We start from the raw sequence: 26,181 nt of genomic DNA, 5'->3' as shown, positions 1-26,181 counted from the left end.
AACAGGAAAAGGAATGGTCCAACAGGACCAATAGTCCAACAGGAAAAAGAATGGTCTACACAGTGTGGTAACAATGTGGTACATTTCAAAATGTTTTAATTTTTATCTAGAAAGATAACAATTTGCATCAGTATTTTATACTCAGGAGTAATCTTGTCAAATTCAATCTTTTGGGACTATATAGTCCTTATAGGGAAAAAAACATGTTTACATATGGGGATCTGCAGATTCTATATAGTTTTTATGTTCTTCAGCTGATAAATTTTAGTGTTAACTGTAGAATATCAGCCAAATCAATTCACAACACGTTAGGAAATATCTGTGATCACAGCCACAGTTACTATTTATATAACGTAATGGTAATCACGGTAGTTTAAGGAACTGTGTCATGAAATGTCCCTCTGGTCAGGGACATCAAGGGCAAAAAGGAAGGCTTCTCTAGGTATGTCTGTGATAAAAAGAAGACTAGGGAAAATGGTCCATTTAGATTAGATGTAAGGAAAACATTCTTTACTGTTAGGATGGTGAGGCACTGGAACAGGTTGCCCGGAGAGGCTGTGGCTGCCTCCTCCCTGGCAGTGTTCAAGGCCAGGTTGGACGGGGCTTTGGGCAACCTGGGCTAGTGGAAGGTGTCCCTGCAGGAGGTTGGAACTACATGATCATTAAGGTACCTTGGGGACAGAATGTTATGTATAACAGGTGTAGAGGAAATAAACACTCAGTCCCATCTTCATGACTCTTCAGTCTTCCTGTTTCAGAATTAAGGAAGGGAATATGTTCTAGAAACTTTGTTGCCACCAAACTGTATCAGTTAGGCTAATAAATAGATTTCATTTAAGTCCAGTATTATATTTATATATATATATCTATACATCTATATATATATCTCACACATTAATAATCATACTTGGAGTGTTCAAATGAATTTGTAAATCCTGGACTCCTACTGAGTCTTAACTGTATAGTTTACACAGAATCAGAGCAATGGTAACACAGCAGAATTTTGTGGAATTCAACCCATAATGCGTTCCCCAGAAATCAAAAGAATATCAGTGGAGTGTTGTGAGTGAGAAGGATTAAGGCAATGAGCCCCTAAATCTGTCCTTTTCTGCACTGAGTCAGTAGCTGGGCTAAATAAAATCTCTATTCTTTCTGGTCTTATCATTTCAGACAACCCAAAACAAAGCAGCCGTGTCCCAGTGTTCATTAAGGTTTTGGATGTAAATGACAATGCTCCAGAGTTTGCCATGTTTTATGAGACCTTCGTCTGTGAAAATGCAAAGGCAGAACAGGTGTGTTGTCTGCTTGTTCTAAGAAAACATTCCAAATTAATTGAGTTTTGCTACTACTCTTGCATCACCTCATCAAGTGGTATACTTTGCATTGCATCAAACTGTCAGTTTTGCAAAATTAAACTAAACAGTGGCTGCACAGTATCTGATTACACTTAGTATTCTTGCAGCTAATGTGACAGTATGGTTTAGACTGTTGTTTTCTGTACTGCACCTTGTTATCCCTGATTCATTTTCATTATGTGATTCTCTGCTTTATTCAGGCATCTCCACTGGCTCCTTCAAAAACAGTTTCAGGTCTGTAACTGTTACAGGTCCTGTCTGTGATATAACTATTTCCTGCCAGATAGCTCTCACTCTACCAATCCTAATATTAAATGGTTCAAAGTAGCAGATAATTTGGAAGATTCAGCCAAATAATTCCTGTGACATGAGATTTGGGTAGATAAATACAGAGTCAGCTTGGACTGCCTCACCTCTCATCTCTCACATGCAAAGGTTTCCTACCCATCTGGAGTGGCATCAACCCAAGTCTGCTTTTGAATTCAACGTGATTTTCCTCCAACTTTCAAATTCATTATGTTACTGGCCGATGGTATGGGATACAATAGTATGGTGATCCTAAACAGCATCAGCAGCACACAGATCTCTTTTCTTAAGCTAGCCATGGCAGCATCAGCTGCCTTAAAGCAGAAGATAAAATGAATAAGTAAGATTGCTTTACAGTCCTAGAGTACATAAATAAATGTAAGATCCACTGCACTTTGAAGATAATTTTCTTCTTATTGTTTCAGCTGATACAAACATTAAGTGCTGTTGATAAAGATGACTCTTACAGTGGACATCAGTTTTCATTCTCCTTAGCTCCTGAGGCAGCCAGCAGCTCCAACTTTACACTACAGGACAACAGAGGTGAATTTCTAGGAAGTCTTTTATTATCTCATCTTTGCTTTCAGTCTTCAGATGAAGGTTTAATGCGTGTTTTGTGTTTCCAGACAACACAGCAGGGATTTTTACCCGAAAAACCAGATATAACCGGCATGAAATGAGTACGTACTTCTTGCCAGTGGTAATATCAGACAATGACTACCCCATCCAGAGCAGCACTGAAACAGTGACTATTCGAGTATGTGCTTGTGACCATCGAGGAAAGATGCTGTCCTGTAATGCAGAAGCCTTGATTCATCCTACTGGTCTTAGCACTGGGGCTCTTATTGCCATTCTTCTCTGTATCATTATACTACTCGGTAAGTAGCTCAGAGGCATTTTGTTCCTTTCATGGTTATTTTGTATTGCTACAAGTGATTATACCAAGGCTAGAACAAGAGCAAAGCAAAGATGTCCTTGTCTTATCCTGCATCTATGTTACTTTATTTCCTCTTCTGAGAGCTACTACAGATATTGTGTATAGAAGACATCCTATCTAATCTTAGGTATATAAAAGTTAAAAACGTCCAAGCAAGAGGAGACAGCTGGGCTCTACCCTTTGGTCAATGCAAAAAGATGGGCACCTGTAGACAGACATTTATCCTATCCCCTTACTGATATCTGAGGTGGACCAGACTAATCCATCTCTTCAGTTGTCCATCTCTTTCTGTTGACAATAGAGGGAGACCAGATAATTTAATTTTAAACAATTAACTTCCCATGTCTAAATTGAGGAGAAACAAGTCTCAGTGCTTCTTTTCTGCTGGAAAAGGATGCTGAAATTGGGGTGGGGGGGAGGCCGGCTACTAAAGCACTCTCTCAAAAGCTGCAAGATCCTCCCTTTCAGGCACCTGTGAACATGAAGAGGTTGGATCCTGAGTGTGGAGGGCATACAGATCTCTGACTGCACCACCTTCAGGTGGTCAACATTTATTTTTGATTAAAAATAAAGATAGTTTGCAACATCTCTCACATTCCTCTCACTCAGGTTCCACCTTTCTTGTACAGCAAACAGAGATGATTGGTCCCTTGGCCATTAGCCACAGTCTATTCATCTGGGAAGAACTGTATAGTACAACAAAGACAGTTCTCAGGTAGACGTTATTAGTCACGTTTAGTATCTGTCCAGGAAAGAAGGGAGTCAGACCAATTTTCTAGCAGTAGGGTCAAGCAGGGGAGAAAATGTTTCCTTAGTGATTCCACTTCTCTCTACCATACTCGTATCTTCCTTGGACATGCTTATCACCACTGCAGAATCATCCTGCTCTTTACTACCAACAAAATTTCCCTTGCCAGTGATGAGTCAAAGACCATGTTGTGATTCTCAGACTTTAACAATATCGCCATGGCTTGCCCAAATAAGCACAATCCCGTTTTCAGAAAAGATTCCCACAATAACAATCTTACCCTTAATTTGCCATTAAATTAATTTTTCAAAACATGGTATCATTGCCTCTAAGGGCTGAGCTCACTTTGGATCAAGTTTCTTACCAGAAAAAGAAATCTAATGCTGCAGATAGTCTTGCACTCGTTAGTACAACTGTGCTCATTAATATCAATCTGACATTAAATGATTTCCTGTTTTATGTCAATCGAAAATAATTGATTCTGTGTGCTAAGCAGCACTTTATGTCAATTACTGCTCACACCACCATGCACCATAAGCAGATTTTCAATTAACTCAGCTATATAATTTTCTATTTTCAGGCTGGTTGCAGGGTTTTCATGTGCAACCACTACTGAGTGAAAAACAATACTCTGGGCAGACCTGAACCACAGCTTAAAGTTCAGCAGCAACAAAAGTGACTATAAATTGCTAGGTTTATTTGCACTTTGAGTAAGTCTAGAGGCTTATCAGGAGGCCTCAGGTACTGCTAAACACTGACATGCAAATAAAGGTGATGTACTCTAACATATAACTTCTAATGTGTTTTTTTTTTTTTTGCCTACAAATTCAGTACAGAATAAGAAAGTCCAAGTATCAGACATGTATTATCAAAGTCTTATCCTTGAATATTCTGTGTAACACCTTTTTTGTGAATGAGATACTTCAGTAACCCTCATTCTCAGGCAGTTCTACTGGTCGCTATTCCAGAAGCCTATTCGAAATCCACTCTGTGCTTTTCAAGTTCTCCAAAATTTCTCCAGATATCTCTCACACAGACCTTTCCCCAGTCTTCCCACGTAGTGTCACACCTTTATGTTCTTAAGGAAAAGAATTCTCTCTTACTGTATTTTTGCACAGCAGCACAAAGAAGCATTACTCAGATTAGGACCCTTACATTGCACCATATGTAAATCCTCATCACTAGCTCTCACCATCTGAACCAGCTCTGCTACTTCCTTCAGTTTCACCATCTCACTTATTTCCTCAGCCTATATTAACAGGTGTTCTCTCTTACTCACACTATACCGATGGTAAAGACACAGCAGAAGTTAGAGCATTTTTACTTTATCCTGTCTTCTTGGGATTCCTCCATAGTCAACAGAGAGAAAGAGTACAAGATTCTTCCACAATGTGCTTGAGCACATATACAGATACCATCTTGTTTTGAGCAATCCTGCAGGGTTGTTCTTCATTTAAAAATAAATAATTATCTTGTTGTCTGTTGAAGGAAGCTAAGAAACTAAAATTTTGTTTGGGGGATGCCCTTAGTCCTTGGCATTGCCCTTAATAGTGTTACAAATGAGGAAGGGACTGACAGAAAAGTGTTGAACAGTTACTGTGCTTTGACTCACACACCATTTTAGAAACACAGATGACATGAAAGATAATTTTGATCCACCTTATCGTCTCATACCAATAAGTTTAGGCATTTTCTGATTTGCTTTGCTTTGCTATGAAAGATCTATAAAGACAGCAAGATGTCTTTTCTTGGAGTTTGCACAGCAGAGCTGAAATACTGGGCACTGTGGACCTCAACCTACCAAAGCAACAGTCATAGTAGTAATACATCCCTGCTCCTTGATGTTGTTCATTTGTAAATATTCAGCCATTTACCATCTTAAATTAGAATCCAGCTAAGAAATCTGAAATTAGCTTTTAAAGGAAATAAATTGTTGAACATATCCCCTCCCACCCTCTGTGCTCACTTCTCCAATAGTACCAGGGATCATCATTGAGTAAAAATATTTAAATTTGAATAAGGGCCTTGAAAATAGTTCCTGCCCTCCAAATAAATGAAAAATACATGTATATACACACACACTTTGGAATGAAAGGCATAAAATATCTGTTTAAGAAATCTCATACCTTAGGCAGATTAAAAAATATCATTACCATATCTCATCAGTGTAAGATTTAAGCCATGTGTTTTTTTTAAGGTGATGTACATTGTAAAAACATGCCAAAGAAGTTAATAAAACTTAGATTTTGTGCTAGCTGAAAATCCACTCCATATTCCAAGCTTTCTTCCAGAGGAGGATAGTTTTACTTATCTTGAAATGCAGCTTTGCTAATCTTTTATCATAGCCCAGTAGATACCAGTCTTGTCTATAGCACAAGTTGCATCTTGTCCCAGGGGTTCAAAGTAAATATCATCTGATGTTACTTTTTTTTGTGAAAGTATTTTTTCCTTCCCAACTCTCATGAAACTAGTTCTGCTCTCAAGGCAACAAAATTGCTATATGACTCTGGATAAAAATATGCCTACTGGCAAAAAGACACTCCACTTGGCTTCTTACAAGCTTGACATCTCCTTTCTTCTAGTGCATATCCATGCCATTTCATCTCCCAAGGTACTCAAAGGCAGAGCAAGCACAGTCTGAAAACCTGACATGCACATTTGCAGTTCTGCAAATCATCTTTTAAAACTTCGACTTCGAGTAGAGGCACAGCATTTCTTCTGGGTTTTAATGGAGTTGGGGATTAACCTTTCCCTTTCTCTCCCCCTGTTATTTTTGTTGCTAGTTACAGTGGTGCTGTTTGCAGCACTCAGACGGCAGCGGAAAAAAGAGCCTTTGATTATTTCCAAAGAAGACATCAGAGACAACATTGTCAGTTATAATGATGAAGGTGGTGGAGAGGAAGACACCCAGGCATTTGATATCGGCACACTGAGGAATCCCGAAGCCATAGACGATAACAAATTGCGCAGAGACATTGTGCCGGAAACACTTTTTATGCCACGGCGGACTGCAACAGCACGAGATAACACGGATGTCAGAGATTTCATTAACCAAAGGTTAAAGGAAAATGATACAGATCCAACGGCACCCCCATATGACTCGTTAGCAACCTACGCATATGAAGGTAATGGTTCTGTGGCCGAGTCTCTCAGCTCCTTGGAGTCGGTGACTACAGATGGAGATCAGGACTACGATTACCTCAGTGACTGGGGGCCTCGGTTTAAAAAGCTGGCAGATATGTATGGTGCAATGGACAGTGACAAAGACTCTTAATATGTTGCCTTTTTTTTTTTTTTCCCTTCCTCATTTTCAGAAACAGCATTGAAATATGTGAAGTGGCTATTTCTTTCTATTTCTCCACAGATGTGTGAAAGGGTTGTCTATTCTACCCGTTCAAATTGTCTAATGACTGCAGTCTGTGTGGATCAGCTGTCAGAAATTTTTTTCTAGTATCATTTTATGAGCTTCCAAGAGGCAAAATTCTTATTTTTTACTGCATCCAGTTTACCAAGCCAATCTTACAGTAGTGGAGGGGAAAAAAAGGATCAGAAGGGGAGCAATATTTTCACTTGTTCTGCTTATATTGTAAATTGGAGTATATTATTGTTCAAGCTCACTTGCTCTTTTTACTTGTATTCAGACTATTCAGCTCAGACAACTGCTCTGTCGATTGTGTATTGCACATCCCAATGTAATGAGGTACCCTAGTTTACCCTATGTATTATAGTCAAAAGTAGTGGTGATGAAATGAAGGTTTATTATACAAGTAGAGTAAGCTGAGAAAAAACATCAAACATGCATTTTAATCGTAAAAAGGGTAGAAAGGCCTAATGGTCATTCAAATCTAAGTGTTTTTCTAGATCTTGCCATTGCCCCCAATGCACTGAATCATACTAACACACGCATATATATAGTTCATTGACTGCAATGTATATATTTTTCTGACCTAGCATTGCTGGAGAGATGTGTGTGCGTGCATGTGTGTGCAGTCGGTAGCCCAATATCTAGTTCTTAGGTGGTTTCCCAGTTCTAACCCAGATTTGCCTTGTGATACAGGGAAAGTCATCTAATCCAACTCCAGATTAGCTCACAATTTGGAGGAAGGAGCAGATTATAACTGTGCTTTTCTTCATACTTCTCTGGTCAGCCCCCTCCTGCACATCATTTCAGTGATGGCCACTGCGCTGGGGAGGTGGGAGTCAGGCTTTCCATATCCATCTAATTCTGACTGTTCTCATGTGCAGGAGGGGAGTAATAGCCTCAAGGTAACTACCACCCGATGGGGCAAAAAGAGCAACTGTAAAGGAGGAAAGAGTGCTTTTTTGGTCCTGACTTTCCCTGCCTGGATGCCCAGGGTAGCTTCCTGACTCTCTGCCCAGTTTTGCTATCTGTAAAGTGGGGAAATAATGCCTACCTCATCAGGATGTTGCAAGAATTATATAAGTCATTTGGAAAATGCTTTAGAGATGGAAAACAGTGGCATTCAGCCAGAGGAAGTATTTTCTTATGCTTTTGAGTGGTTTTCTTACCCACACCCACCCCCCACCCCACCCCCGATTCAAGCCCTGAATACACAAGTAAGTTAGAATCAATTGTCATTCCAGTGGCCTGAAAAAGTAGGGTTTATAACTATAACTCATTTTTAAAATAAACTACTCAGCCAGAGCTGTTAAAAGACTTCACCAAAAGGTAAAAATTTAATCACAAGTCTCTCTGTGTTTATCTGCTTTGCCAAGCTAAGTAATTTTTGTCCAGGGGTGGGGTAGGGGAAGATGCCATAGTCTCAGGCCAAAACAATTTTCTTTACAGCTTGTGCACCACTCAGTATTTCTGTTGGTTTGTCAAATGCGTGCAGTTGCTGCTCTTCAAATTCAGCCATCTAGGAGAGGCTATCTGCAGAAAACCCTAATGGGCTGCCACGGGACATGTCCAATTCCAGGGGCGAAAAGCTGCCCTGTGTCCCAAAGTAGGGACACAGCCCAATGGCACTGTGCCAAGGCAAGAAGGATTTTTTAAAAAAATTAAATTTTTTAATATACCTCAGACATAACTAAACTCATTTATTTCAAGACAGTATTTAATACCAGAATTACAGACATGGATCTATTTCCCTACCTTGTTGTGGTGTGAATCAGTTTGAAAACTAAACAGCAACTCCAATTTACTCTAAAAATAGAGAAGGGAAAAAAGTTAATAAACAGAAAATTAAAAGGGATTAAAAATTAATCCCTGGAATTCATTACTCATAGAGAGTTAAATAAAGAAAGCAGTAAGATTTCCGAGTATTGGACTTTTACAAGCATGACGCCATAATTTCAGGTTTTGCAAACCGGCTGACAGTGGAGGATGAGCCAGCCACGCTGCGGTGCTCAACTGGGTTTGGGAAAGACTTCTTCGCAGTGGGGAGCACTGCACTTTTAGAGGTCTAGGGCAAGGCAGCTAGTGGCTTGCAGATGCCCAGCATGATAGACTAAATGGGTTTTCAGAGTGGAGGAGCCCAGAGTTTCAAAGGGCCCTAAACCACTGGTGTCCCCGATGGAGGCCTCTCACGGTGCTTCAGTCCAGCAGGGTGAGGTGCCCAACTCCATTGCTCAGGGAGGCTGAGCCTGTCACACCTGTCACAACAGCAATGGCACGACTAGGCCTTTATTATGTCCTCCTGATGGCCCCTTATTAATTCAAGATGATAAAAGCTTTTGAAAATCTAGCCCTTTGTGGCTTCCTTGAAACCAGAGCATTCAGGAGGCAATCTGTCTGAAACCTGGCTCTGGCAGACTGGAGGGACCATCTGGATTTCGGATACATGGAGGAGCAGCAGGTGCTCAGCACCACCTGCCACGGGCCCCTCACTTCAGGCTGCTCTCCTCATACAGGCAGCGGAGACAGTGTACCCCTCAGGGGGCTCTTCCGAATGGCTCCCTAACACACTCCTGTGTCTCACCCTTCACTGCCTGGGCTTGCCTCGAGAGTCCAGCTGGATGCCCAAAGAGAGCCAGTGAGCAGTCTCTTTCCCTCCTCAGGCCCTGAGAAAACTGGTTTGTGTGTGGAGGGGATGGCAGAGGTGGCTGCGAAACCACACAGATATTTGGCCCTGCGAGCCACCCCCAGCTCACAGGGAAGGGGGAGCCACTGTCTCTTGGCTGAAGACAGACCTTGCACCCTGAAAGGGCTGGGCTGCCCTGCAGAGGGCAGCTGGCATTAATCACTCTTGGGGGTGGAATAACAAGGCAGGAGGATCACTGATCTCCTTGTAACTACTTTTCTATGGTTGTACAGTGATTTTGTCTGATTTAGTGATTGTCAGTAGGAGTCCATGCGCAAGGGGTTTTTGGTTTGGGTTGGTTTTTTTTTTTTCCTTCTTTTAATTGAAAGCTGGTTTTATCTTGTCCATTGAGTGACACAGTAAATAATAGAGAGTGGCTACTCGTGCCTGTTGTGTAAATATATTATATATAAAATTATGTTATTTCACCACAAATATGGTGCCTGAATAGGAAATGGATTCTTCTGAGAAAATTCAAAGCAAACTCGCATCGAAATTATTATTTATGCATCTAGGTTTTAAGGTCTATTTTTTCCTGCAAATTAGACAGAGTTAGCATCTCTCACACAGCAAGAAGAGTTCAATTCTGTCTTTTCTTCTTGCTTGGCAGTACCACAAAGTGCAATTTATAAAATCAGTACTGCATATTAAATATTGAAAGTGCCATATTGAAGTGAATACAAAATTTTGCAGTAGTATTTCTTTGCACTTTGTTGCATGCCAGCGTGCTAGGTGATAGGAATAAGTATTTAACAATGCTTTCACACAGTGCTAGAATTGTCATTTATAGATAAACAAGTGTTAGACTATGGGCTATGAAGTGGGTTTCAAGGCTGTTTTAAGCCTGCTTTTCTTATAACCACACCTATTTCAGAAGAAGAAATATTATTAGGAAGTTTAGCTAAGCCAGGTAGAGAGATGAACAATGCAGTTGGCTTTTAATTTGGAAAAGCATCTGATATAACAACATGGGATCTATTAAAAGATACCAGGGAGTTCAGTAGAGTTAAGATGAAACAGGGGCTTGTATATGGGAGACTTTTCCAGCATTGCCACTGCAGAACAATGACATCTCTACACTTGAAATGGAATAAGGTTTCTAGTATAGCTATTTCATCCCGGCTCCCAAAACAGCCACTTTATTCAAGAAAAATATTTTTTTTACTCCAGAAGAATGATTATTTCAGGTTAAAACTGATGCTATCCCACAGCAGCACCAGTAAGGGGAGACACAGCAACACATGCCTCCAAGGCAGTTTTGCCAGGACATCTCTCTGTAGACAAGCCCTTGGCAGAGAACTGAGGCAAAAACTCGCAGCATGCTCTGGACGAGGGGATTTGCGGGTTTCCACAGGTCTCTACTGACAGTATCACAGGACTGGGATGTGTTCCCAAACCTGCTGTGGATGAAGATGCACCTAACAGTGAGAAAAACAAGTTGTCTGTGTTTTTCAGTTATTGCTGGTAAAAAAATTCCCTGAAAAGATTCTGAGTAGAAGAAAAACTCTCCACCTGTACCAACACCAGTATTTTCTAAATTTATCCTAAGATATATTTTTCTGAATTTTTATTTTGTTAGTTGTCAGGTCTTACTTCATTCTGTTAAATGTGAATGGGAAAGGCAGGCTTCAAGTGATCCAGTTTTGGAAGTAGCAGGCTACATTACAAGGCACAACATTTCCATTTTTCTGTAACAAAACAAACAAGAAAAATCTTACAAAACCCAACTAAGTGAATTTTTGTAGTACCATAAAAAGCAGAATGGTCATAAAGAAATAGAGCAGGGAGAAATGACTTTGGGAATGTGTGTCTACACATGTATGGTATGAATAAAATGAAGGGAAATAATGAACATTGGAAGCCGGCCATGTTTCAAAACCAAACTTACCCACGTTGAGCAGGGCCTACAGTGCACAGTCACTTCTAACCCTTCGAGGTTTCCTACAGCAGCCAGAGGGAGATTTGCATGGATAGGGAGAAAGACACCATCTTTTTCAGACCCAGCAAATTAAATGCAGGATACTTCCGTGCAGATCCCTGGGAAAGAAAGTCCCTTTGTTAAGATTATTATTAAAATGTGTTAAATTTCTGCAGCAGATCTATCTTGATGGCCTTCTGCACAGAGAAATCTGGACAGTAATTCTGAGCAGGTAACTCCCTGTGAACACCACCATGTTAGCTCTTCTTGCCACCATCTGTTTTAAATCTCTCCATGTTTCATTTGTCTATAAATAGTATTGATGTTTTTCAGAAGATCACTGTCCCAGCTGGATGCTGCCATCCCCTGCCCATTTGTGTTTCAATCAACACTGCAGTCTGAACTCCCTTGTCAAATGAGAGCTGACAAATTAACACTCATTACACTACTTCCAATAATTATAAACTACGTCATAAGTTACGAAAGGCAAGGGTTTTTCCAACCCCTTTAGACCTGTGAAACAGCAGCCTCTTCCAATAAATGTCAAAGCCACAGCATTTCTTATTTTCACTTTAGTCTTCAGAAAGGCTTGTTTCCTTAGAGATTGTTCCTGTACTTAAGAAAGAAGAGGAACAGAAGCATATTTAATGTCTACAGCCTCATGCATTGCTCCAGAAGGAGGGAAAAAACCACAGCAGCCAATGCAGTGTTTTAATGCCAGTCTCTCCTCTCAGTAAAACTAATTCAGGCACAGCTGAATCAATCTTGATCCTGCCCATCATTTCACAATATTACACTTTTCAGTCCAGACCTGCATTTGTCATACACTAAATGCTTTCCCAGACAGTTCATAAAATTCATCAGTAAGTATCCAAAAGCCATGGCTGAGGTTACAGGGAGTACAAGAGTCACAGAACTGGGAGTTTCAGGAAGAACACGAAGTGAATTGCATGAGGGCATGGAGGGAGGTAATCAATGATATGCAAGGCAGGCCCATGGCACTTAAAAGCCACAAAGCTGTCATATTGTGCTTAGAGTTACTGGATTTCAAAGGAGTTTTTATTTTTTTTTTTTTTTTTTTTTTTTCTGCATGTATCTTTTGCTTTCCTTAAAAAAAAAAAAAAGAAAGCTGCTAACTTCAAATTTGTCTTTCCACAAAGTTGATTTGACAAATAAGGCATAAATCCAGCATATAGAGAAATCCTTTCCATTCCCATGAGCTTTTGATCTTTCCTGTGAGACTGCACTATTTATGTAAATATACCTGAAGACACTTTCTATAAGCTTTTAGTTTTCTATGATCTATTACTTTAGTGTTTATTAAAGAAACAAATGTATAGAATTATTAAGCATTCAGGTGAACACAACAAAGAAACAACACTTCAAAAAAAATTGTTCTAGATAAATAACTCTCCAGAATCACTGTACTGTTTTAATTCTGTGATTACTCTCTTTGCTTTGAAAAAATTAAACTTAAAAGAAAGGCCTTATAATAAATGCTATGTGCATCTTAACTGTGTTACTGAGCAAAATCAATCTGGCAAACTCCTATTGCAATTTGTGATTTTTAAACCCTTAAAATAAATGCTTTTCGGTATTGATTTTTTTTAATTAAAAATACTTCCAAGCATAAATTGAAACTGATGCCACCACCTGGGAAGATTTACTTGCTGGCATGCTCCAGCCACACAGTCTCTTGTGATGTCATCCCCTAGTTGTTCCAAGGATGCCTCAGCATTGAGTGGATCTGGTCACTGCTTGGCCTAGAGGGACATTTGTGGGCAGTAAGATTTTTGTCACCCAGGAGATTTACACCTAGAAGCTTCCCTGTGTTGCAAAGGGACCCATGCTGGAATGATCATCTCTTCTGCAGCGTGGATGGGAAATTTGTTATGGTCAGATGGCAAGTGTGCACTCTCTCCCTTATATTTCCTGTTCACTGTACTGGCTTCTTTTTTGGGGGTGGGGGGCACGGGGAAATGAACTTTAAAGGATTTAATGAGAAACCAATTTGAACAACAATTTATCACAGACAGAGTGAATTTGCCTTTTTGCAAATTGATTTTTGTAACAAGTTATTTATATGATACTACTTAATAAATTGTTTTTTCTAACTTGTTTTTTTTTTTTTCCTAGTTCTCTCAATCTGTGTTTTCTGTTTACAATGCTATCATAAAGATAGGCTGTCAGAAAGATGCTGCAATCACTTTAAGACACAGCGATAGACTGACTCAGCCATTTTTAAGTCTAGCTTGCAACATGCTGCAGGAGCAGTAGGATGACGTGTGATCAGTGAGGCCTCCCAAGAGAGTGATATAATTTCAGATGGCATCATTTAGTAACGCTTACTATAAGGAGGATATTAGTCTACGATCACAAGACAAATTTTGACTAGCCAAGGTTTCCCAGGAAGTCCAGCAAGAGTTTTGTCAAAGTAAAGCATGTGGAATACCTTCCTTGAAGCATATACAGATCATATCATTTATAATAGCACTGGTCAGTTATTTGACTTTCAATGGTATGAGGTCCAAAAAAGACTTAAGGCCTTGGTCACTTATGAAGACTCCAAATGTCATTTGCAATATCTTTCTATATAAGGAGAACAACCTCCAGAGAAAGTTATTCATTTTAAGACTTTCTTGATAAAAGATCTGTCTGTATCTCCAGAAATTCCATCATATTTACATTTCTTCCTAAATAGAAGGAAAAGAGTGGGAAGGGTCACAGAAAAGCAGTACTTCATCAAAAGCATCAGAACAAACCACAAAAAGCAACCAGTTTAACACTGAAACTCATATGTGGTTTATGAAAGAATAGAGTAACTACTGTAACCCGTGAGAGGAATTAGCCTAAACGTCCATCTGTAATCTGTGGTGGACCTTCAGAATAAAACTTCTCTGTGAATACCAGAAGAAACCAGTGGTTTTAGACATTCAATAGTAGACCATAAGGTTATAAATACAAAGTAATTAAAAATTTTTATTTTTAATCATCTAATTATCTGAACACCAAATCAAGCACTGCATTGTACATGGAGGATGTATCTATTTCCTCTCCACAATCTTCAGTAAGGACACACACTTGCAGGTGGCGGTGTAGAGAGAGGTTGCAGTTACCCCATCTCTTGGCTCTGTTATTAGAGCAGCCCTACAAGATTTCACAAAACATCAGCTTGAGGTTTTGTCTTCTAAACAAAGACAGTAGCAGCAGCAGGAATCTGTTGTCCACCTGCTGCTGAGAGGTGGTCCAGATTCTGCTACCCTCCACGCGTGCTGAGGGTCTGAGCGCCAGAAGCAGAGCAGAAGGACTCTACCACTTTTATTTACACAAAAGGAGAATCTGCCATAGTTCTTATTTGATTTACTGTATCAGAGCTCCTCAATCACAAAGAAAAGTCAACTAAAGATTAGCATTTCAGCCAGAAAACATATTTGATTCTCAGACATTAATTTATCAGGTTTATCTATATAAAATAACTCCCCCCAACAAGCAAGATACGAACCACCAATTTCCCAATATTCATCTTTCATTAAGACACTACTGAAGTCATCATAGAGACAAATTAGCTAGACAAGCCATTAAAACTTCTTAGTTTACAGTCTCTTAGTTTAAAAAAGTTTAACCAGTCTTTGTTAAATTTCAAGGACAGCTCAAACAAGGAAACCAAAGATAGGAGCAATACATTTAAATGATGCTTTAATACTTGTATAAAAATTGGAGGAATGATCACTTACATGAGCAGCCAAGTGAATTCAGTGTTGGTCATTCCAATTTTAATCTCAATGTTACTTTTAATGCTGTAAACAAAATCCAAGTTTGTGGCATAAGGTACAGACATTTAAAAACAAACCAAAAAAAAAGGGACATATTCTTATCCAAAGCCATTGAAACCTTTCCTTTTTCTTACTAGCACTAGTACATCTTTCCCTGGTTTTAGCACAGCCAGCTATCTAGTGAATACGTACCTTCTACATTTTCTCCAAACTGACTGCACCAACTAACAGGTTCTCAGCACCTGTCTGTCTCCACATCAGATCCCCATGTATATTTGCCCCTCTAATCAGAAAAGCTGATTCCACTTTTTTTATTCCCCACAAACTAGAAAGCAAACATAAGCACTGTCAGAGGTCCTCAGTGACTCACTATTTCAGAATCACTCTAGTATTTATTATGCATTTTTCAACCTTGGCACACCAGAGAGTACACAAACCTGTGTATGCTTTTACTAGCTGTTGAGATATTCATGGCCTGATAGGATCTTATAATGTATCTTACTTTATTAAGCAAAAGAGAAAAACTTACTAGCATCAGGGGAACAAAATCAGGAAGACTGTATATGCTGACCTGAAACTTCCAAAAAGCTTTGGACTAATTCCTCCATCATTAAAACAAACAAAAAAGAAAAACCCAAACCCAAGAGTTATCTGTACACAGCTTTCTTTGTACCCCCCTGCTGGAACTTTGCCTTTCTTAACTTAGAACTTTACTGGCTGTCTGCTCATGCATGTATCTTAATTAATAAACAAATTAATAAATCCCCTCCTGATTACTTTTACATGTTTTTCTAAACATCTGTTTCTACCTATATTGTTAAAAAAGGCTGATCTTTTCTACAATTCAGCTGGTGAACTTATTTCTCTCTGTCTCAGGATGCATTGGGTATTTCATGTCAGTTATCTTAATAGGAAGCAAGCTTAACCCATTTACCAATTATAGCTCCAGCTTATTAAAACAAACAAACAAACAAACAAACAAACAAACGTACTCTTAAACATTCTTTAATAAAATAAAATAAAACCAAAAATGCCCCAAAGAACAAACCTAAACTTTAGTAGCCAGACATTGAAAAGAGGACTGAATAAAAGTGCTCTGGTAAGTGAAAGAGTGAGGAAGCCAGTGTAGGGACAGAAAGAGAAAGTGGAGTCCAACTGACTCAATCTCTGACAGAGCATTCCTGTAAGTCTGCTTATTGTTGGCTCACAGAGGGTGCACTCTTCACCCTTCGTTGCATGTACTTTTCTCCCCCACATACCAAGACATCCATGTCAGAACCAAAAAAAAGAGCTAGGTGCACCTTTGTTTTGCCACAGCTGAGTATTTTGATGGCCCAACTTTTTCACAGAGTACAGAGCCAGGTTCTCTCTGCGTTCTTCTTCTCACACCAGTCTCAGACTTCATCACTTGTGTTTGGATAGACATGAACATAATACCTATTGCCAAAGACAGAAAGCTTAAAGGGATTAGAGGAATCCAGTGACAAGAGGGACCAAGCCACCTGTTACTGCTCCAAATTATGGCTGAGCTATCCATGCCTCTTCACATTACTTTCATTCTCTTGCTTGCCCATTTTTTGTCACAGTGTCCAATGCATCCAATTTAGAGTTTCCTGTATCAGATATACCCCTTCTGTGAAGACAACAGATTTCAACCTTCCTATTTGGCTTCCCACAGGAGCCACCAGCTTTTTGAGAGGCACCCACCTTTTATGCACACGCTGGATACTAGACTGAGAAGCTATGTGTGGAAATTATTCCACACATTCTACTATCTACTTCCACAGAGCACAGGATAAATGGGAAAAATATTTAGCCCAAAAGGTTAGAATATTCTTCCCACCTACAGCATACGCCAAGTACTGATCCAATGATGAGTGTTTCCCCCTTGCCAAATTTGCATGTTCAGAAATAGTAACTATGATGCTATTTTGAATTGGGGTTTTTTTCTGGTATTATCAACATTTCTCTAAACAATTTCTACAGTTGTTTTTGAGCAACAAAGAAAAGTCAAAACTGTACTTTGAGATTCACCCTTCTAATATCTTGGTATTTAATCAACCTGTAATATAATATTGATTACAAATGCCATGGAGACAAGAGATTGGTGCTTGTCTTTAGAGCAAATACTTCATATAGCGCTTTATTGCAGAAAGAGCTTTTCAGATGTTTTGATACCAAATATCCATCTGGCCCATGGGCTCACTCGCTTGTGCAATCAGAATTTTAACATTGATTCTAGCAGGAGTGAAATGGGACTTCTGAAAGCCAATACAGGTTAACTGTTTGATGACCAGCGTGAAGTGCAGCAGAGAACAAAGGGACTCAGATTATAGATGTTGTTCCTGCGGACTATGAAATAAAAGAACCACATGCAAACAATGATCTCTGGCAGAATCATCATAATATATAGAACATTGTGCCAAGACTTCAGCATTTCATTTTTTTGCCCATTAACAATTACCTTACAAACCAAAAAAAAGCCCTCACTGTGTGTCAGCTGAGCCATCATCAAATCCTGTCAGCTGTCTCCCTTCTCTCTCTCAATCCCTCTCCACTGGAAGGTCATGTCCCTGCTGTAGGCAGTGCTTGCTTTGTGCCAGCTCTGGCCACCCCTCCTGCATATCCAGCCTATAGACCAACCAGACCAAAAATGAACTGCAAATTTATTTCATTCAGCTCTTGTTTCCTTTCTTTTAACCTCTAGATAGCCTACATACATTTGGAAACATTCACATTATATAATAGCTATACACATATAAAGCTGTTATGCTAACGATCACTCAGTCCTATTATCTTCCTCCATCTTGTTTGTTGAAACCCTGTTTGGAACTTAGCCCATGCTCTGGTTTACCCCTACAAGTGTGAATGGACTATTCACATTTCACTGATGCTTATAGTTCTGGACACTCACTAGGTACCTTTTAATCATTAGTAATGTTCAAAAGACCATTTCCTGTACATGCAGTACCGCCAGCACTGAGTTATTCAATCTGTGATTGCTGGAGCTAGTATTGTGGTGAAGTGAGAACATGTGAACTCCAGAAGGTATTTTGACTACTCAAGTTAAAACACTTTCCACTTAGGCTGTCTTCCCACTGCCCAATCTCTATGGGACAGCAGTGATTTAGAGGCCACCAGAACTCTTTCTAGGCTCCTTAGCAAATAAGACACACTTTTTATTTGGTGTGAGGAGTGCTGAGTACAGGAAAGGCAGACACTAATATTCCTCCAACACTGAAAGGAAGGCCCAGAAAGTAGCTTTAGGGAGCCCTTTTTCCTGGGAAAAGTGGCCAGCTAGTGCTCTCTTCCTATCCCTCTATCCCTTAGTACCAGCCATGGAAAAGGGACACAAGAGTCTGTCGGTGTTTGTCTCACAGAAGGACAAAGGAGTTGACACTGCAGGAAATGTAAAGGAGTGCTGAAGGTCAGCTGGAGAAACATTCCTGACAGAAATATAACTTCGACCGACTGTCATAAAGGGGTAGTGGACATATTTATATCCCTCCCATAAACCTGAATTCAGGCTCACAAGAGCTGATCAAGAGGAACTCTGAAATCCAAAGACTGCTCCAAAAAACATGGAGTTGGTTTCTAGAACCTGATTTGGGCTCAGAAACTGCCTTTGAATTATTTTTTTTTATTTTATGATTATTCAGTCTGTCAATTCATTGAAACTCAAGGCACTAGTCTTGGTGCATAAACCAAAAAATATGCATAAATCTGGGCAAGATTGGTGCCCTATTATCTTCAAGTCTAGGTCAACGATTCAAACTCTAATCAGTCTGAACTGTTATTTGAGAAAACATTTTCACACTTGTGAAGACATGCTGATATGCTGCAGGTATGAAAATTTATACTCTTGAAAAAATTATCACATATACTGTTAGGTACTATCCGTTCCAGTGCTCAAAAACCCTGATGCTTTACTGCATTAGATTTCTCATCCATTTGCTGTGACAACTTCAAGTCATTTACCATAAAGTCAGAATAAGAATACTTGCACAAAGAAGCTTTGGAGAGAATTCACAAACACGTGAATATAATCTAGGCCAGTGTTTGTTAATGCAATTAATGCCATATTCACAAAGTTGCTCCATTTGAGGTGACAACTACTGCGCTCACTTCTTTGAAATTGTCTCCATACAAATGTACTGGTGTATCCCTCTGCAATAAATGACAAAATGATGTCCTGTTTAATTTCCTATTATGTCCTGGATTAATGAAATACCCTCCTGTGTTGCCAATGGTTCTGCACCTGTAGGAGGATGCTTGTCTAATCAGATGTTGCTTTTTATGAAGTTAGCTTTGCTCTGCTGTGCAGTAATTCTATTTAAGTTGCACTGGGCTGAATGGTTTAAATGAATATATAACACTTTGGCAAATATTGGTTGTAAAAGGTCTTGGAGTTAGTTTGCTTAGAAGAAAAAAAGAGAAGTCCCCACTCTCCTATTACAGTATGCGGACAGACCGCTGCATCTGTACAAACTGACAGAGCAAGCCAAGGAATAATTTATCAGGCTATTAAAGAAGAAGAAATAATAATGTGACCAAATATTTAGTGTTACTGAAACATTTATAGCCCCATCATACAAGCTATTCTGTACCTGAACAGCCTAAAACTCACACACATATATGTGTTTACACAAAAATATTATTCTGTGTTACAGATAATTCAAACTCAATAATCACTTTCTTTCAAAAAAGTATTTTTGTTAGGGAAAAAGAGGTCAAATTTTTTGTGTTTTCTCATATTTACTTTTATATATGCTAGAAGAAATTAGTCTGCCAGGCATAATGACACACTTTATGACTCAGACTTGTTCATAATTCTATGGAGAATTAGTATGAATTTGTATTTTGAGCTTCCTTAGCTATGGATGAGTTGAAAGCCTTGATTCTTAATTTAAATTTTTTATTTATTTTTAAAATCATTTTGGTTACTCTGAAAGAAAATTTTCATCAGGGAAGCACTATTGGTCTTTTTAACTAGAGTGGCACAAATAGTATCTTTATAATGTGTTAGTATCTTTATAATGCGGTCCCTATTGTACTTAAGGCTTGAGCTACAATAAGCACAATGTTCTTTCAAATTCCCCCATCTAAAAGAAAGGTGATTTTCTGTATTCAAGCCTCTTGAACTAAGAAAGAAAGGGAGAAGAGGTAGATACAGCTCTTTGTAGTACTGCTTAGATGTGAAGGTTAATTATAAAGCGCAGGACTGGTTTTAAATGTTTCAAAATGTAAAATAGCACTGCATTCAGACCTGCCTCATAAATGGACCATTCTAGTTAAAACTTTGAGAAATTAATTCCTGGGTCTGTTTCTTTTTACTGAGAAAGAAAACATAGTGGCCTTCTGGGGCAAGAACTTTAAAGATTTTCAATGAGATTTATGTGGCAGAAAGAGCTCTCAGAGACAAATCAATATAACTAAGTACAGCGCTCTCATACAATCACACTGATCAGTAAAACTGGCTGCGTCATCAGAGGACTGTCATTTTCTCACTTGCATTGTGTGAGACTGCCTAATGTTTCTCAAAACATTGAAACGAAACCCTCCAGTTGACAGCAGCCAGTGAAAACAGGGGGTTCAGGACAAAGGAATTGTATCTTCTCAAGCTTGTGGGTTGCTATACACATTTCTTTTTCTGACAGACTTGAGATTCCCATTGCCTGGCACCATATTGCCAGAGCAGGCACATTCTCATATAGCAGCTGTATCTCTATCAGATAATCTTTATAAACAAATATAAGGCCAGAGATTGAACGAAAAAGTATATTCTTGAACTTTTTATACATCCAACCAATTTCTTAATTTGGAGATATTTTTAATCAGTCTGTTTGTAAACAATGGAAATGGAATGCCTCATCTTGAATTGCTAAGCAAGATGTTTCTGATCATCAGTTCTTCACTCTCTCGTAATCAGATGAACTGACTGCATGGTGTCTTTTTGCTTGGCTCTTTCTACTTTACATGAATTCCCACTGCATGGCCCCTTGGCATGGCTCTGGTTTTGTTTTGCTGCTGTTAGGTATTTCCAGGTTGGTACAGCTGAGTACTAACTCAGGGCAGTAGCTCTGCTGTTCTCAGCACTGCATGGAGGAAATGGCAGTTCCCACCCCAGCAAACTTACCAAGAACAGGTAGCAGATGTCTGAAGGAATTTGGGTGTAAACCAGCATCATGGTTTAAACCTGAGTGGCAGCCAAACACCACGCAGCCACTCACCCTCCCTCACCCTGGGCAATGGGGGAGTGAATTCGAAGTGTAAGGGTAAGGAGACTCATAGATTGAGATAAAAACAATTTAATAATTGAAATAAAATAAAAATAATAATGACAATAATAATAGTAATAATAGAAAATACAAACAAGTAATGCACAATGTGATTGCTCACTACCCACTGACTGATGCCCAGCCTGTTCCTGGTTAGTGATCCCAGAGAAGAGAGAATCCAAAAACCACAATCCCAGAAGCCAGAGTGAGCTTTCTGATCAACCCATATCTATATACCCATCATGATGGTGTATGATATGGAATATTCCATTGGCCAGTTTGGGTCCGTTGCTCTGGCTCTGCTCCCTGCCAGCTTCTTGTGTACATGGGGCAGGACATGGGGAGTTGGAAAGTCCTTGATTTCTTAGCAGCAACTAAAAACATCAGTATATTATCAACATTCTTCTCATATCAAATCCTACAAACCTCCTACTGAATTCAAAATACAGCACTATGCTAGCTACTAAGAAGAAAAAAATTATAGCTCTATCCCAGCCAAAACCAGGACAACCAGTAAAATCAGGAAATTAAGGATTAGGAACTCAGCCTGTCTAGTCCCTTCTGAAAATATTGTTAGACATCTACATGCAGGTCAATGTGCTTAAATATAGGTTTAGACCTGGCCTGGCCTTTCTTAAGTTGTAAAGCATCCAAATCAGGACATGCACACTGAATGCCTTTCTTGCATTTTAATTTCAGAGCACAGACTTTGCCTGCTTGTTCAAATGCACGCACCAGACTCACGTATGTACCACAAGTTATGCAGAACCTATGCAAGTCTGGACAGCTTGCAAATAAGATAGGCACTAGTGAGAAGTTAAAGAAATAGGAATATAAAGTCTACTTGAAAAAAATGAAAGCTATAGCAATACAAGAAGTTTGTCGCTGATGGACATTAAATCACAAACCAGTGTGATAGAAGAGATAATATTATGCATTACCTCACAGTATTTTAAGGTCAGTTTTACTACTTAACTATGTCTTAAACATATGAAAAAAAGATTGCATGTAAAATTAGTCAAAATGCTTAAGGTGTACCTGTGATAAGAGATGGGGAGCATACAAATTAGGAAAAGAGATAAAAAAAAAAGGAACTGAAAAAAGAAACACAGGGGAAAAGAGAAACATCAGGAGGGAAATGAACATAGCCCGTAAATATCTTCAAGATAACAATGTAAATGAAGGAAGGAACACCAAGTCTCAGAAAAACAAACAAACGTACAAAAAAACCCCACCCAGACCCCAGAAAAATAAATAATGGCCATAAGCAAAGGAAGGAAAAGTTTAGACTAGATCAAAAATCTTAGAGTAATTAGGCTAGCAAAAAACTCAAAGGTAGCTGAGGTGCAATTAATGCACATATTTAAGAACACTGGACCAAGAATAAACTAATGAAGAGAGCAGTCTGTAAAATTTAAGTTTTGAGGGGAAACAAAGAAGAAAGTCTTCCCTGGCACCCTGTCTATGACTTTTCTCCACAATTGTCTGATCAACTTCAGCTTGGTACAGTGTTTAAATTTTTACTTGCTATATACTTGTTTTCTCATTACACCTGCTTGTTCGTTTTTTGTGGGTTTTGGTTTGTTGTTTTGTTTTGTTTTGTTTTTTTTTTTTTGGTGACATCCGACATCAGTGCTATTCCTTTCTTCCTTTTTATCTTATTTGACTTCTCATTAGTTATACTTCAGTCACCGCATCTCCTCAGCTCATCATTTTGCTCCCTTTCCATCCAGCTCCTTCAATCAGTATATAGACACAGATGTTTCTTTTGCAGTGAGCACTGATTTGACTGTATGTTCCTTCGGTTGCATTTGCCTCACGCATTTTGAGTTCTGTCATGTTCCAAGAGAGCCTGTAGCTGTTCAGGTATAAGTGGCAACTGTTAAAAACTGTGCAAATGGATGACCCTTGTTCAACATGGGGTTGGTTTTCAATCTGTCTTTTCTTTCAAGAGACATCTGTGTTTCAGTAAGTGCATTATGATTTAGTACACAGCACAGATGTTATTTCATTAGCAGTATCTCCTTGATATTTTGACAAACTGTAAATTCATGCTTTTAAAGTCTCAGCTACTCACGGGCCAAGGTTTCCTTTCAAGGTTCAACTTTCAGCTCGATATAGATGCTTATTAAAGTCAAGGGAAGGATCCGATTAACTCGGATGAGTTTAGAATGAGACCTTATACTTCTATTCAAGCTTAAGTAACCTAGAACATAATTTTGACATTTGGATTCTTTACTGTGTGGTTATAACCGCTTCTACATCTGCTATCACAGAGAGCATTCTAATTCAATTGTCTGGTTTAAGTCCTCATGCAACTCTACATATCCTTGTATACAAGTGCTCAAAAACCCATGACAGACTTACACTTCCAATACTATAAGGTCAAGAAGTGCTATTTTCTGCTTTTGCAGATAAGCAATTGACTCTCAGTTAAAAAGAAGTTTGGCGTCTACATAACCTCGATGACCTATGCCAAGAGGTCTTCTGTGGTGGCCCAATACTCCTTAAACTTTTCCTGGAAAAATCACTTCAACCCAAGTCTCCCAGTGTGTGGCTGTAATGCAGGGAAAGCTGGATGGAGCCACAGCACTGCTATGGATGTGTAATAGTAAGGAGCTTGTGCCAGCCCAGGGACACTGACAGGAGGTGAAGAGAGAAAGGAAAGATAAAGTTTATAGTCCCTTAACATTTTCCTCCTCATTTTGCCATTCCAAAGTTGCCCTTGCTGAGGTTAATTAACAACTATGCCTGCCAGTGCTAGAGGAACAAAGCAGACTGCAGTTTTTACCCCTCTCCTGCATTTTCTATAGCAGTGACCGGACCTTGGGACGTAACCTTTGTAAATTCTCTCTCATTACCTTCCTACTAATTAGGCTCATTTCATTTATGAGGTATATTATCTGGGGATTTTATACAGTTTAACACATTAAAAAATAAAGCTTCTTGACATTTGAAAATACTCTCACTTTGGAGAAACTGTCACTATTCTTCACATGTGCACATAAGGGGATAGTTGAAAGAGTCATCTGGGGATAAAGAAGTGTCATCCTCACAGCAGTGGTTATGTAAAGTGTTAAGAAGGCTATGCCATGCTGGCTCAATTTGAGCACTTGTGTCTTATTACAACTACATGCCACACATGTTTAAAGCCTAGATTCAACTCATCTAACTATGAGCACTGGACTAATCAGAAAGATAAAAGAGCTGTCATCCTTCAGTTCTCAGACAAGAGTGGGTGATTCAACCGGCCCAAGACATGAACTGGTCTCTGGAGGTGCTTTGTCTCTTCCCTTATCACAGCAGGGGCCTAGCTATGACTTCAGTGCCTCCTATTTGCTAGGTTGTGTTTCAACCTTAGAGTTTAGTACAGTAGATGAACTTGCCAGGAGTTCTTGAGTTTGGGGCATTTTCTTTTTCTATAGATGCAACTTGCTGCAAGGTCTAACTTCAGACATGGTCCTGAAAAGCCTATTGTGCCAGCCTATGCTTCCCTTCACCACTCTATGTGCTTACATGCATGGAAACTGAAGACAAATGTCACTGAAAATTCATCATAGAGCAGCAGAAGACAAACTGGCACACTTCCTCCATGATGTTGGCTAAGGTACTTAAAAAAACAGAGGCTATTCTGCAGAACCAGGTACATTCAGAGGTCACTGGTATTCACCTTCGTCAAAATAACAGCCCTCAGTCTTTTCTCCACTATCCCCTCCCTTGGAAAAGTGAGAGAGATCAATGAGGATTAGACTCCTGAAAGTGCCATGCCAGAACTTAAAAAGAGGAGTTTCTTATCTCTGTACACTGAAGCCTCTTCTGATGGGGTGTCTCCTCCAGACTTACCTTCTCTACATATGCTTCCTTGTACAGAAAATTTGCTGAACAAAAGAAACTGAGTTAAGGTGAACATCTTGAGTTGTATTACAAGTTTTAAAACAGAAGGATGTGATCTATTCTGAAAGTCCCTGATGATTTATTTAGTGGGCATATTTTTACATTGTTTCCTTTAACATCAGAGAGCCTTTGGAGAGGCACGGCTTTTATCTCGTCTCCTTTAAAATCGCACCGCAGATCTCAAAAGAAAGACTATGTCATGTCAGAATTTAAAACATTCACCTTATGGCTGTCACCAAAAGTAGATTAAATATGTGCCACCAAGTTTTAAATGATTGCTTATGCTGCCAATCATAGTCAGATTCTTAGCTGAATGATATAAGTTCCCACTGTTTCCATGAAAGCAATGAACCTGAATCTTTTTATACCTGAAAAGGACCTGGCCCTTAAGTTTCAGAGTCTTCCAAATCCAAAGTAATTTGATCCACTTTAATAATTTATTAACATAACCTATTTTTTATTAATTTGAGTATTCTCTCATTCCTCTCAGGCTTGGTACTTACAGTGTAGCTCTACTGTGAAAAATGATGTAAAATTAGCACTTTCTTACTCAGCAGATCCCTTTCCTGTGTGAGGTCAGAAAGAGTGCTGCTTAACCTACCATAAAAAGTACTGGAATCTTCTTTTTTCCCCCTTCTCTGCTTTCCATCTGGCAAAATCAATACAGCTGAGGGAAAGCAAACAAGACAGGATTTCTGGCTCGTGTATTCACTATTAGATAAACTCCAGGGCCACCTGGGCAGCCTGCAGTTCTCTGGACTGTGACCACCATGACACTACCACTGCAGACAGCGAAAGGCTATACGTACAAGCAGAGCTTGTAAAGTTGTGGCCACTGAGGACACGCAAGTCAAAACAGTGCAAGTTCCCAATGCTAGCTGGTGTGCTTAATTCAACAGTCATGTGCTAAGATTAAAATTAATTTTAG

At 39.2% G+C, this 26,181-nt stretch overlaps 1 protein-coding gene across 2 annotated transcripts in view; it reads left to right on the top strand.

The window, feature by feature from the left end:
- Positions 1-12,423, top strand: part of CDH6 (cadherin 6) — a 94,286-nt gene extending 81,863 nt beyond the window's left edge. For both annotated transcript variants that reach the window (XM_026842385.1, XM_026842386.1), the window contains exons 9-12: positions 1,171-1,292; positions 2,087-2,204; positions 2,288-2,539; positions 6,130-12,423. In XM_026842385.1, the coding sequence (XP_026698186.1) occupies positions 1,171-1,292; positions 2,087-2,204; positions 2,288-2,539; positions 6,130-6,620 (983 nt within the window). In that variant the 3' untranslated portion in view covers positions 6,621-12,423. The remainder of the gene's footprint in view (positions 1-1,170; positions 1,293-2,086; positions 2,205-2,287; positions 2,540-6,129) is intronic.
- Positions 12,424-26,181: the final 13,758 nt, after the last annotated feature.

Source organism: Athene cunicularia (genome assembly GCF_003259725.1).
Source record: "Athene cunicularia isolate RWA chromosome 2 unlocalized genomic scaffold, athCun1 chr2_part1, whole genome shotgun sequence".
NCBI classification, from domain to species: Eukaryota; Metazoa; Chordata; class Aves; order Strigiformes; family Strigidae; genus Athene; species Athene cunicularia.
This window is presented reverse-complemented; position numbering and strand designations above follow the sequence as displayed.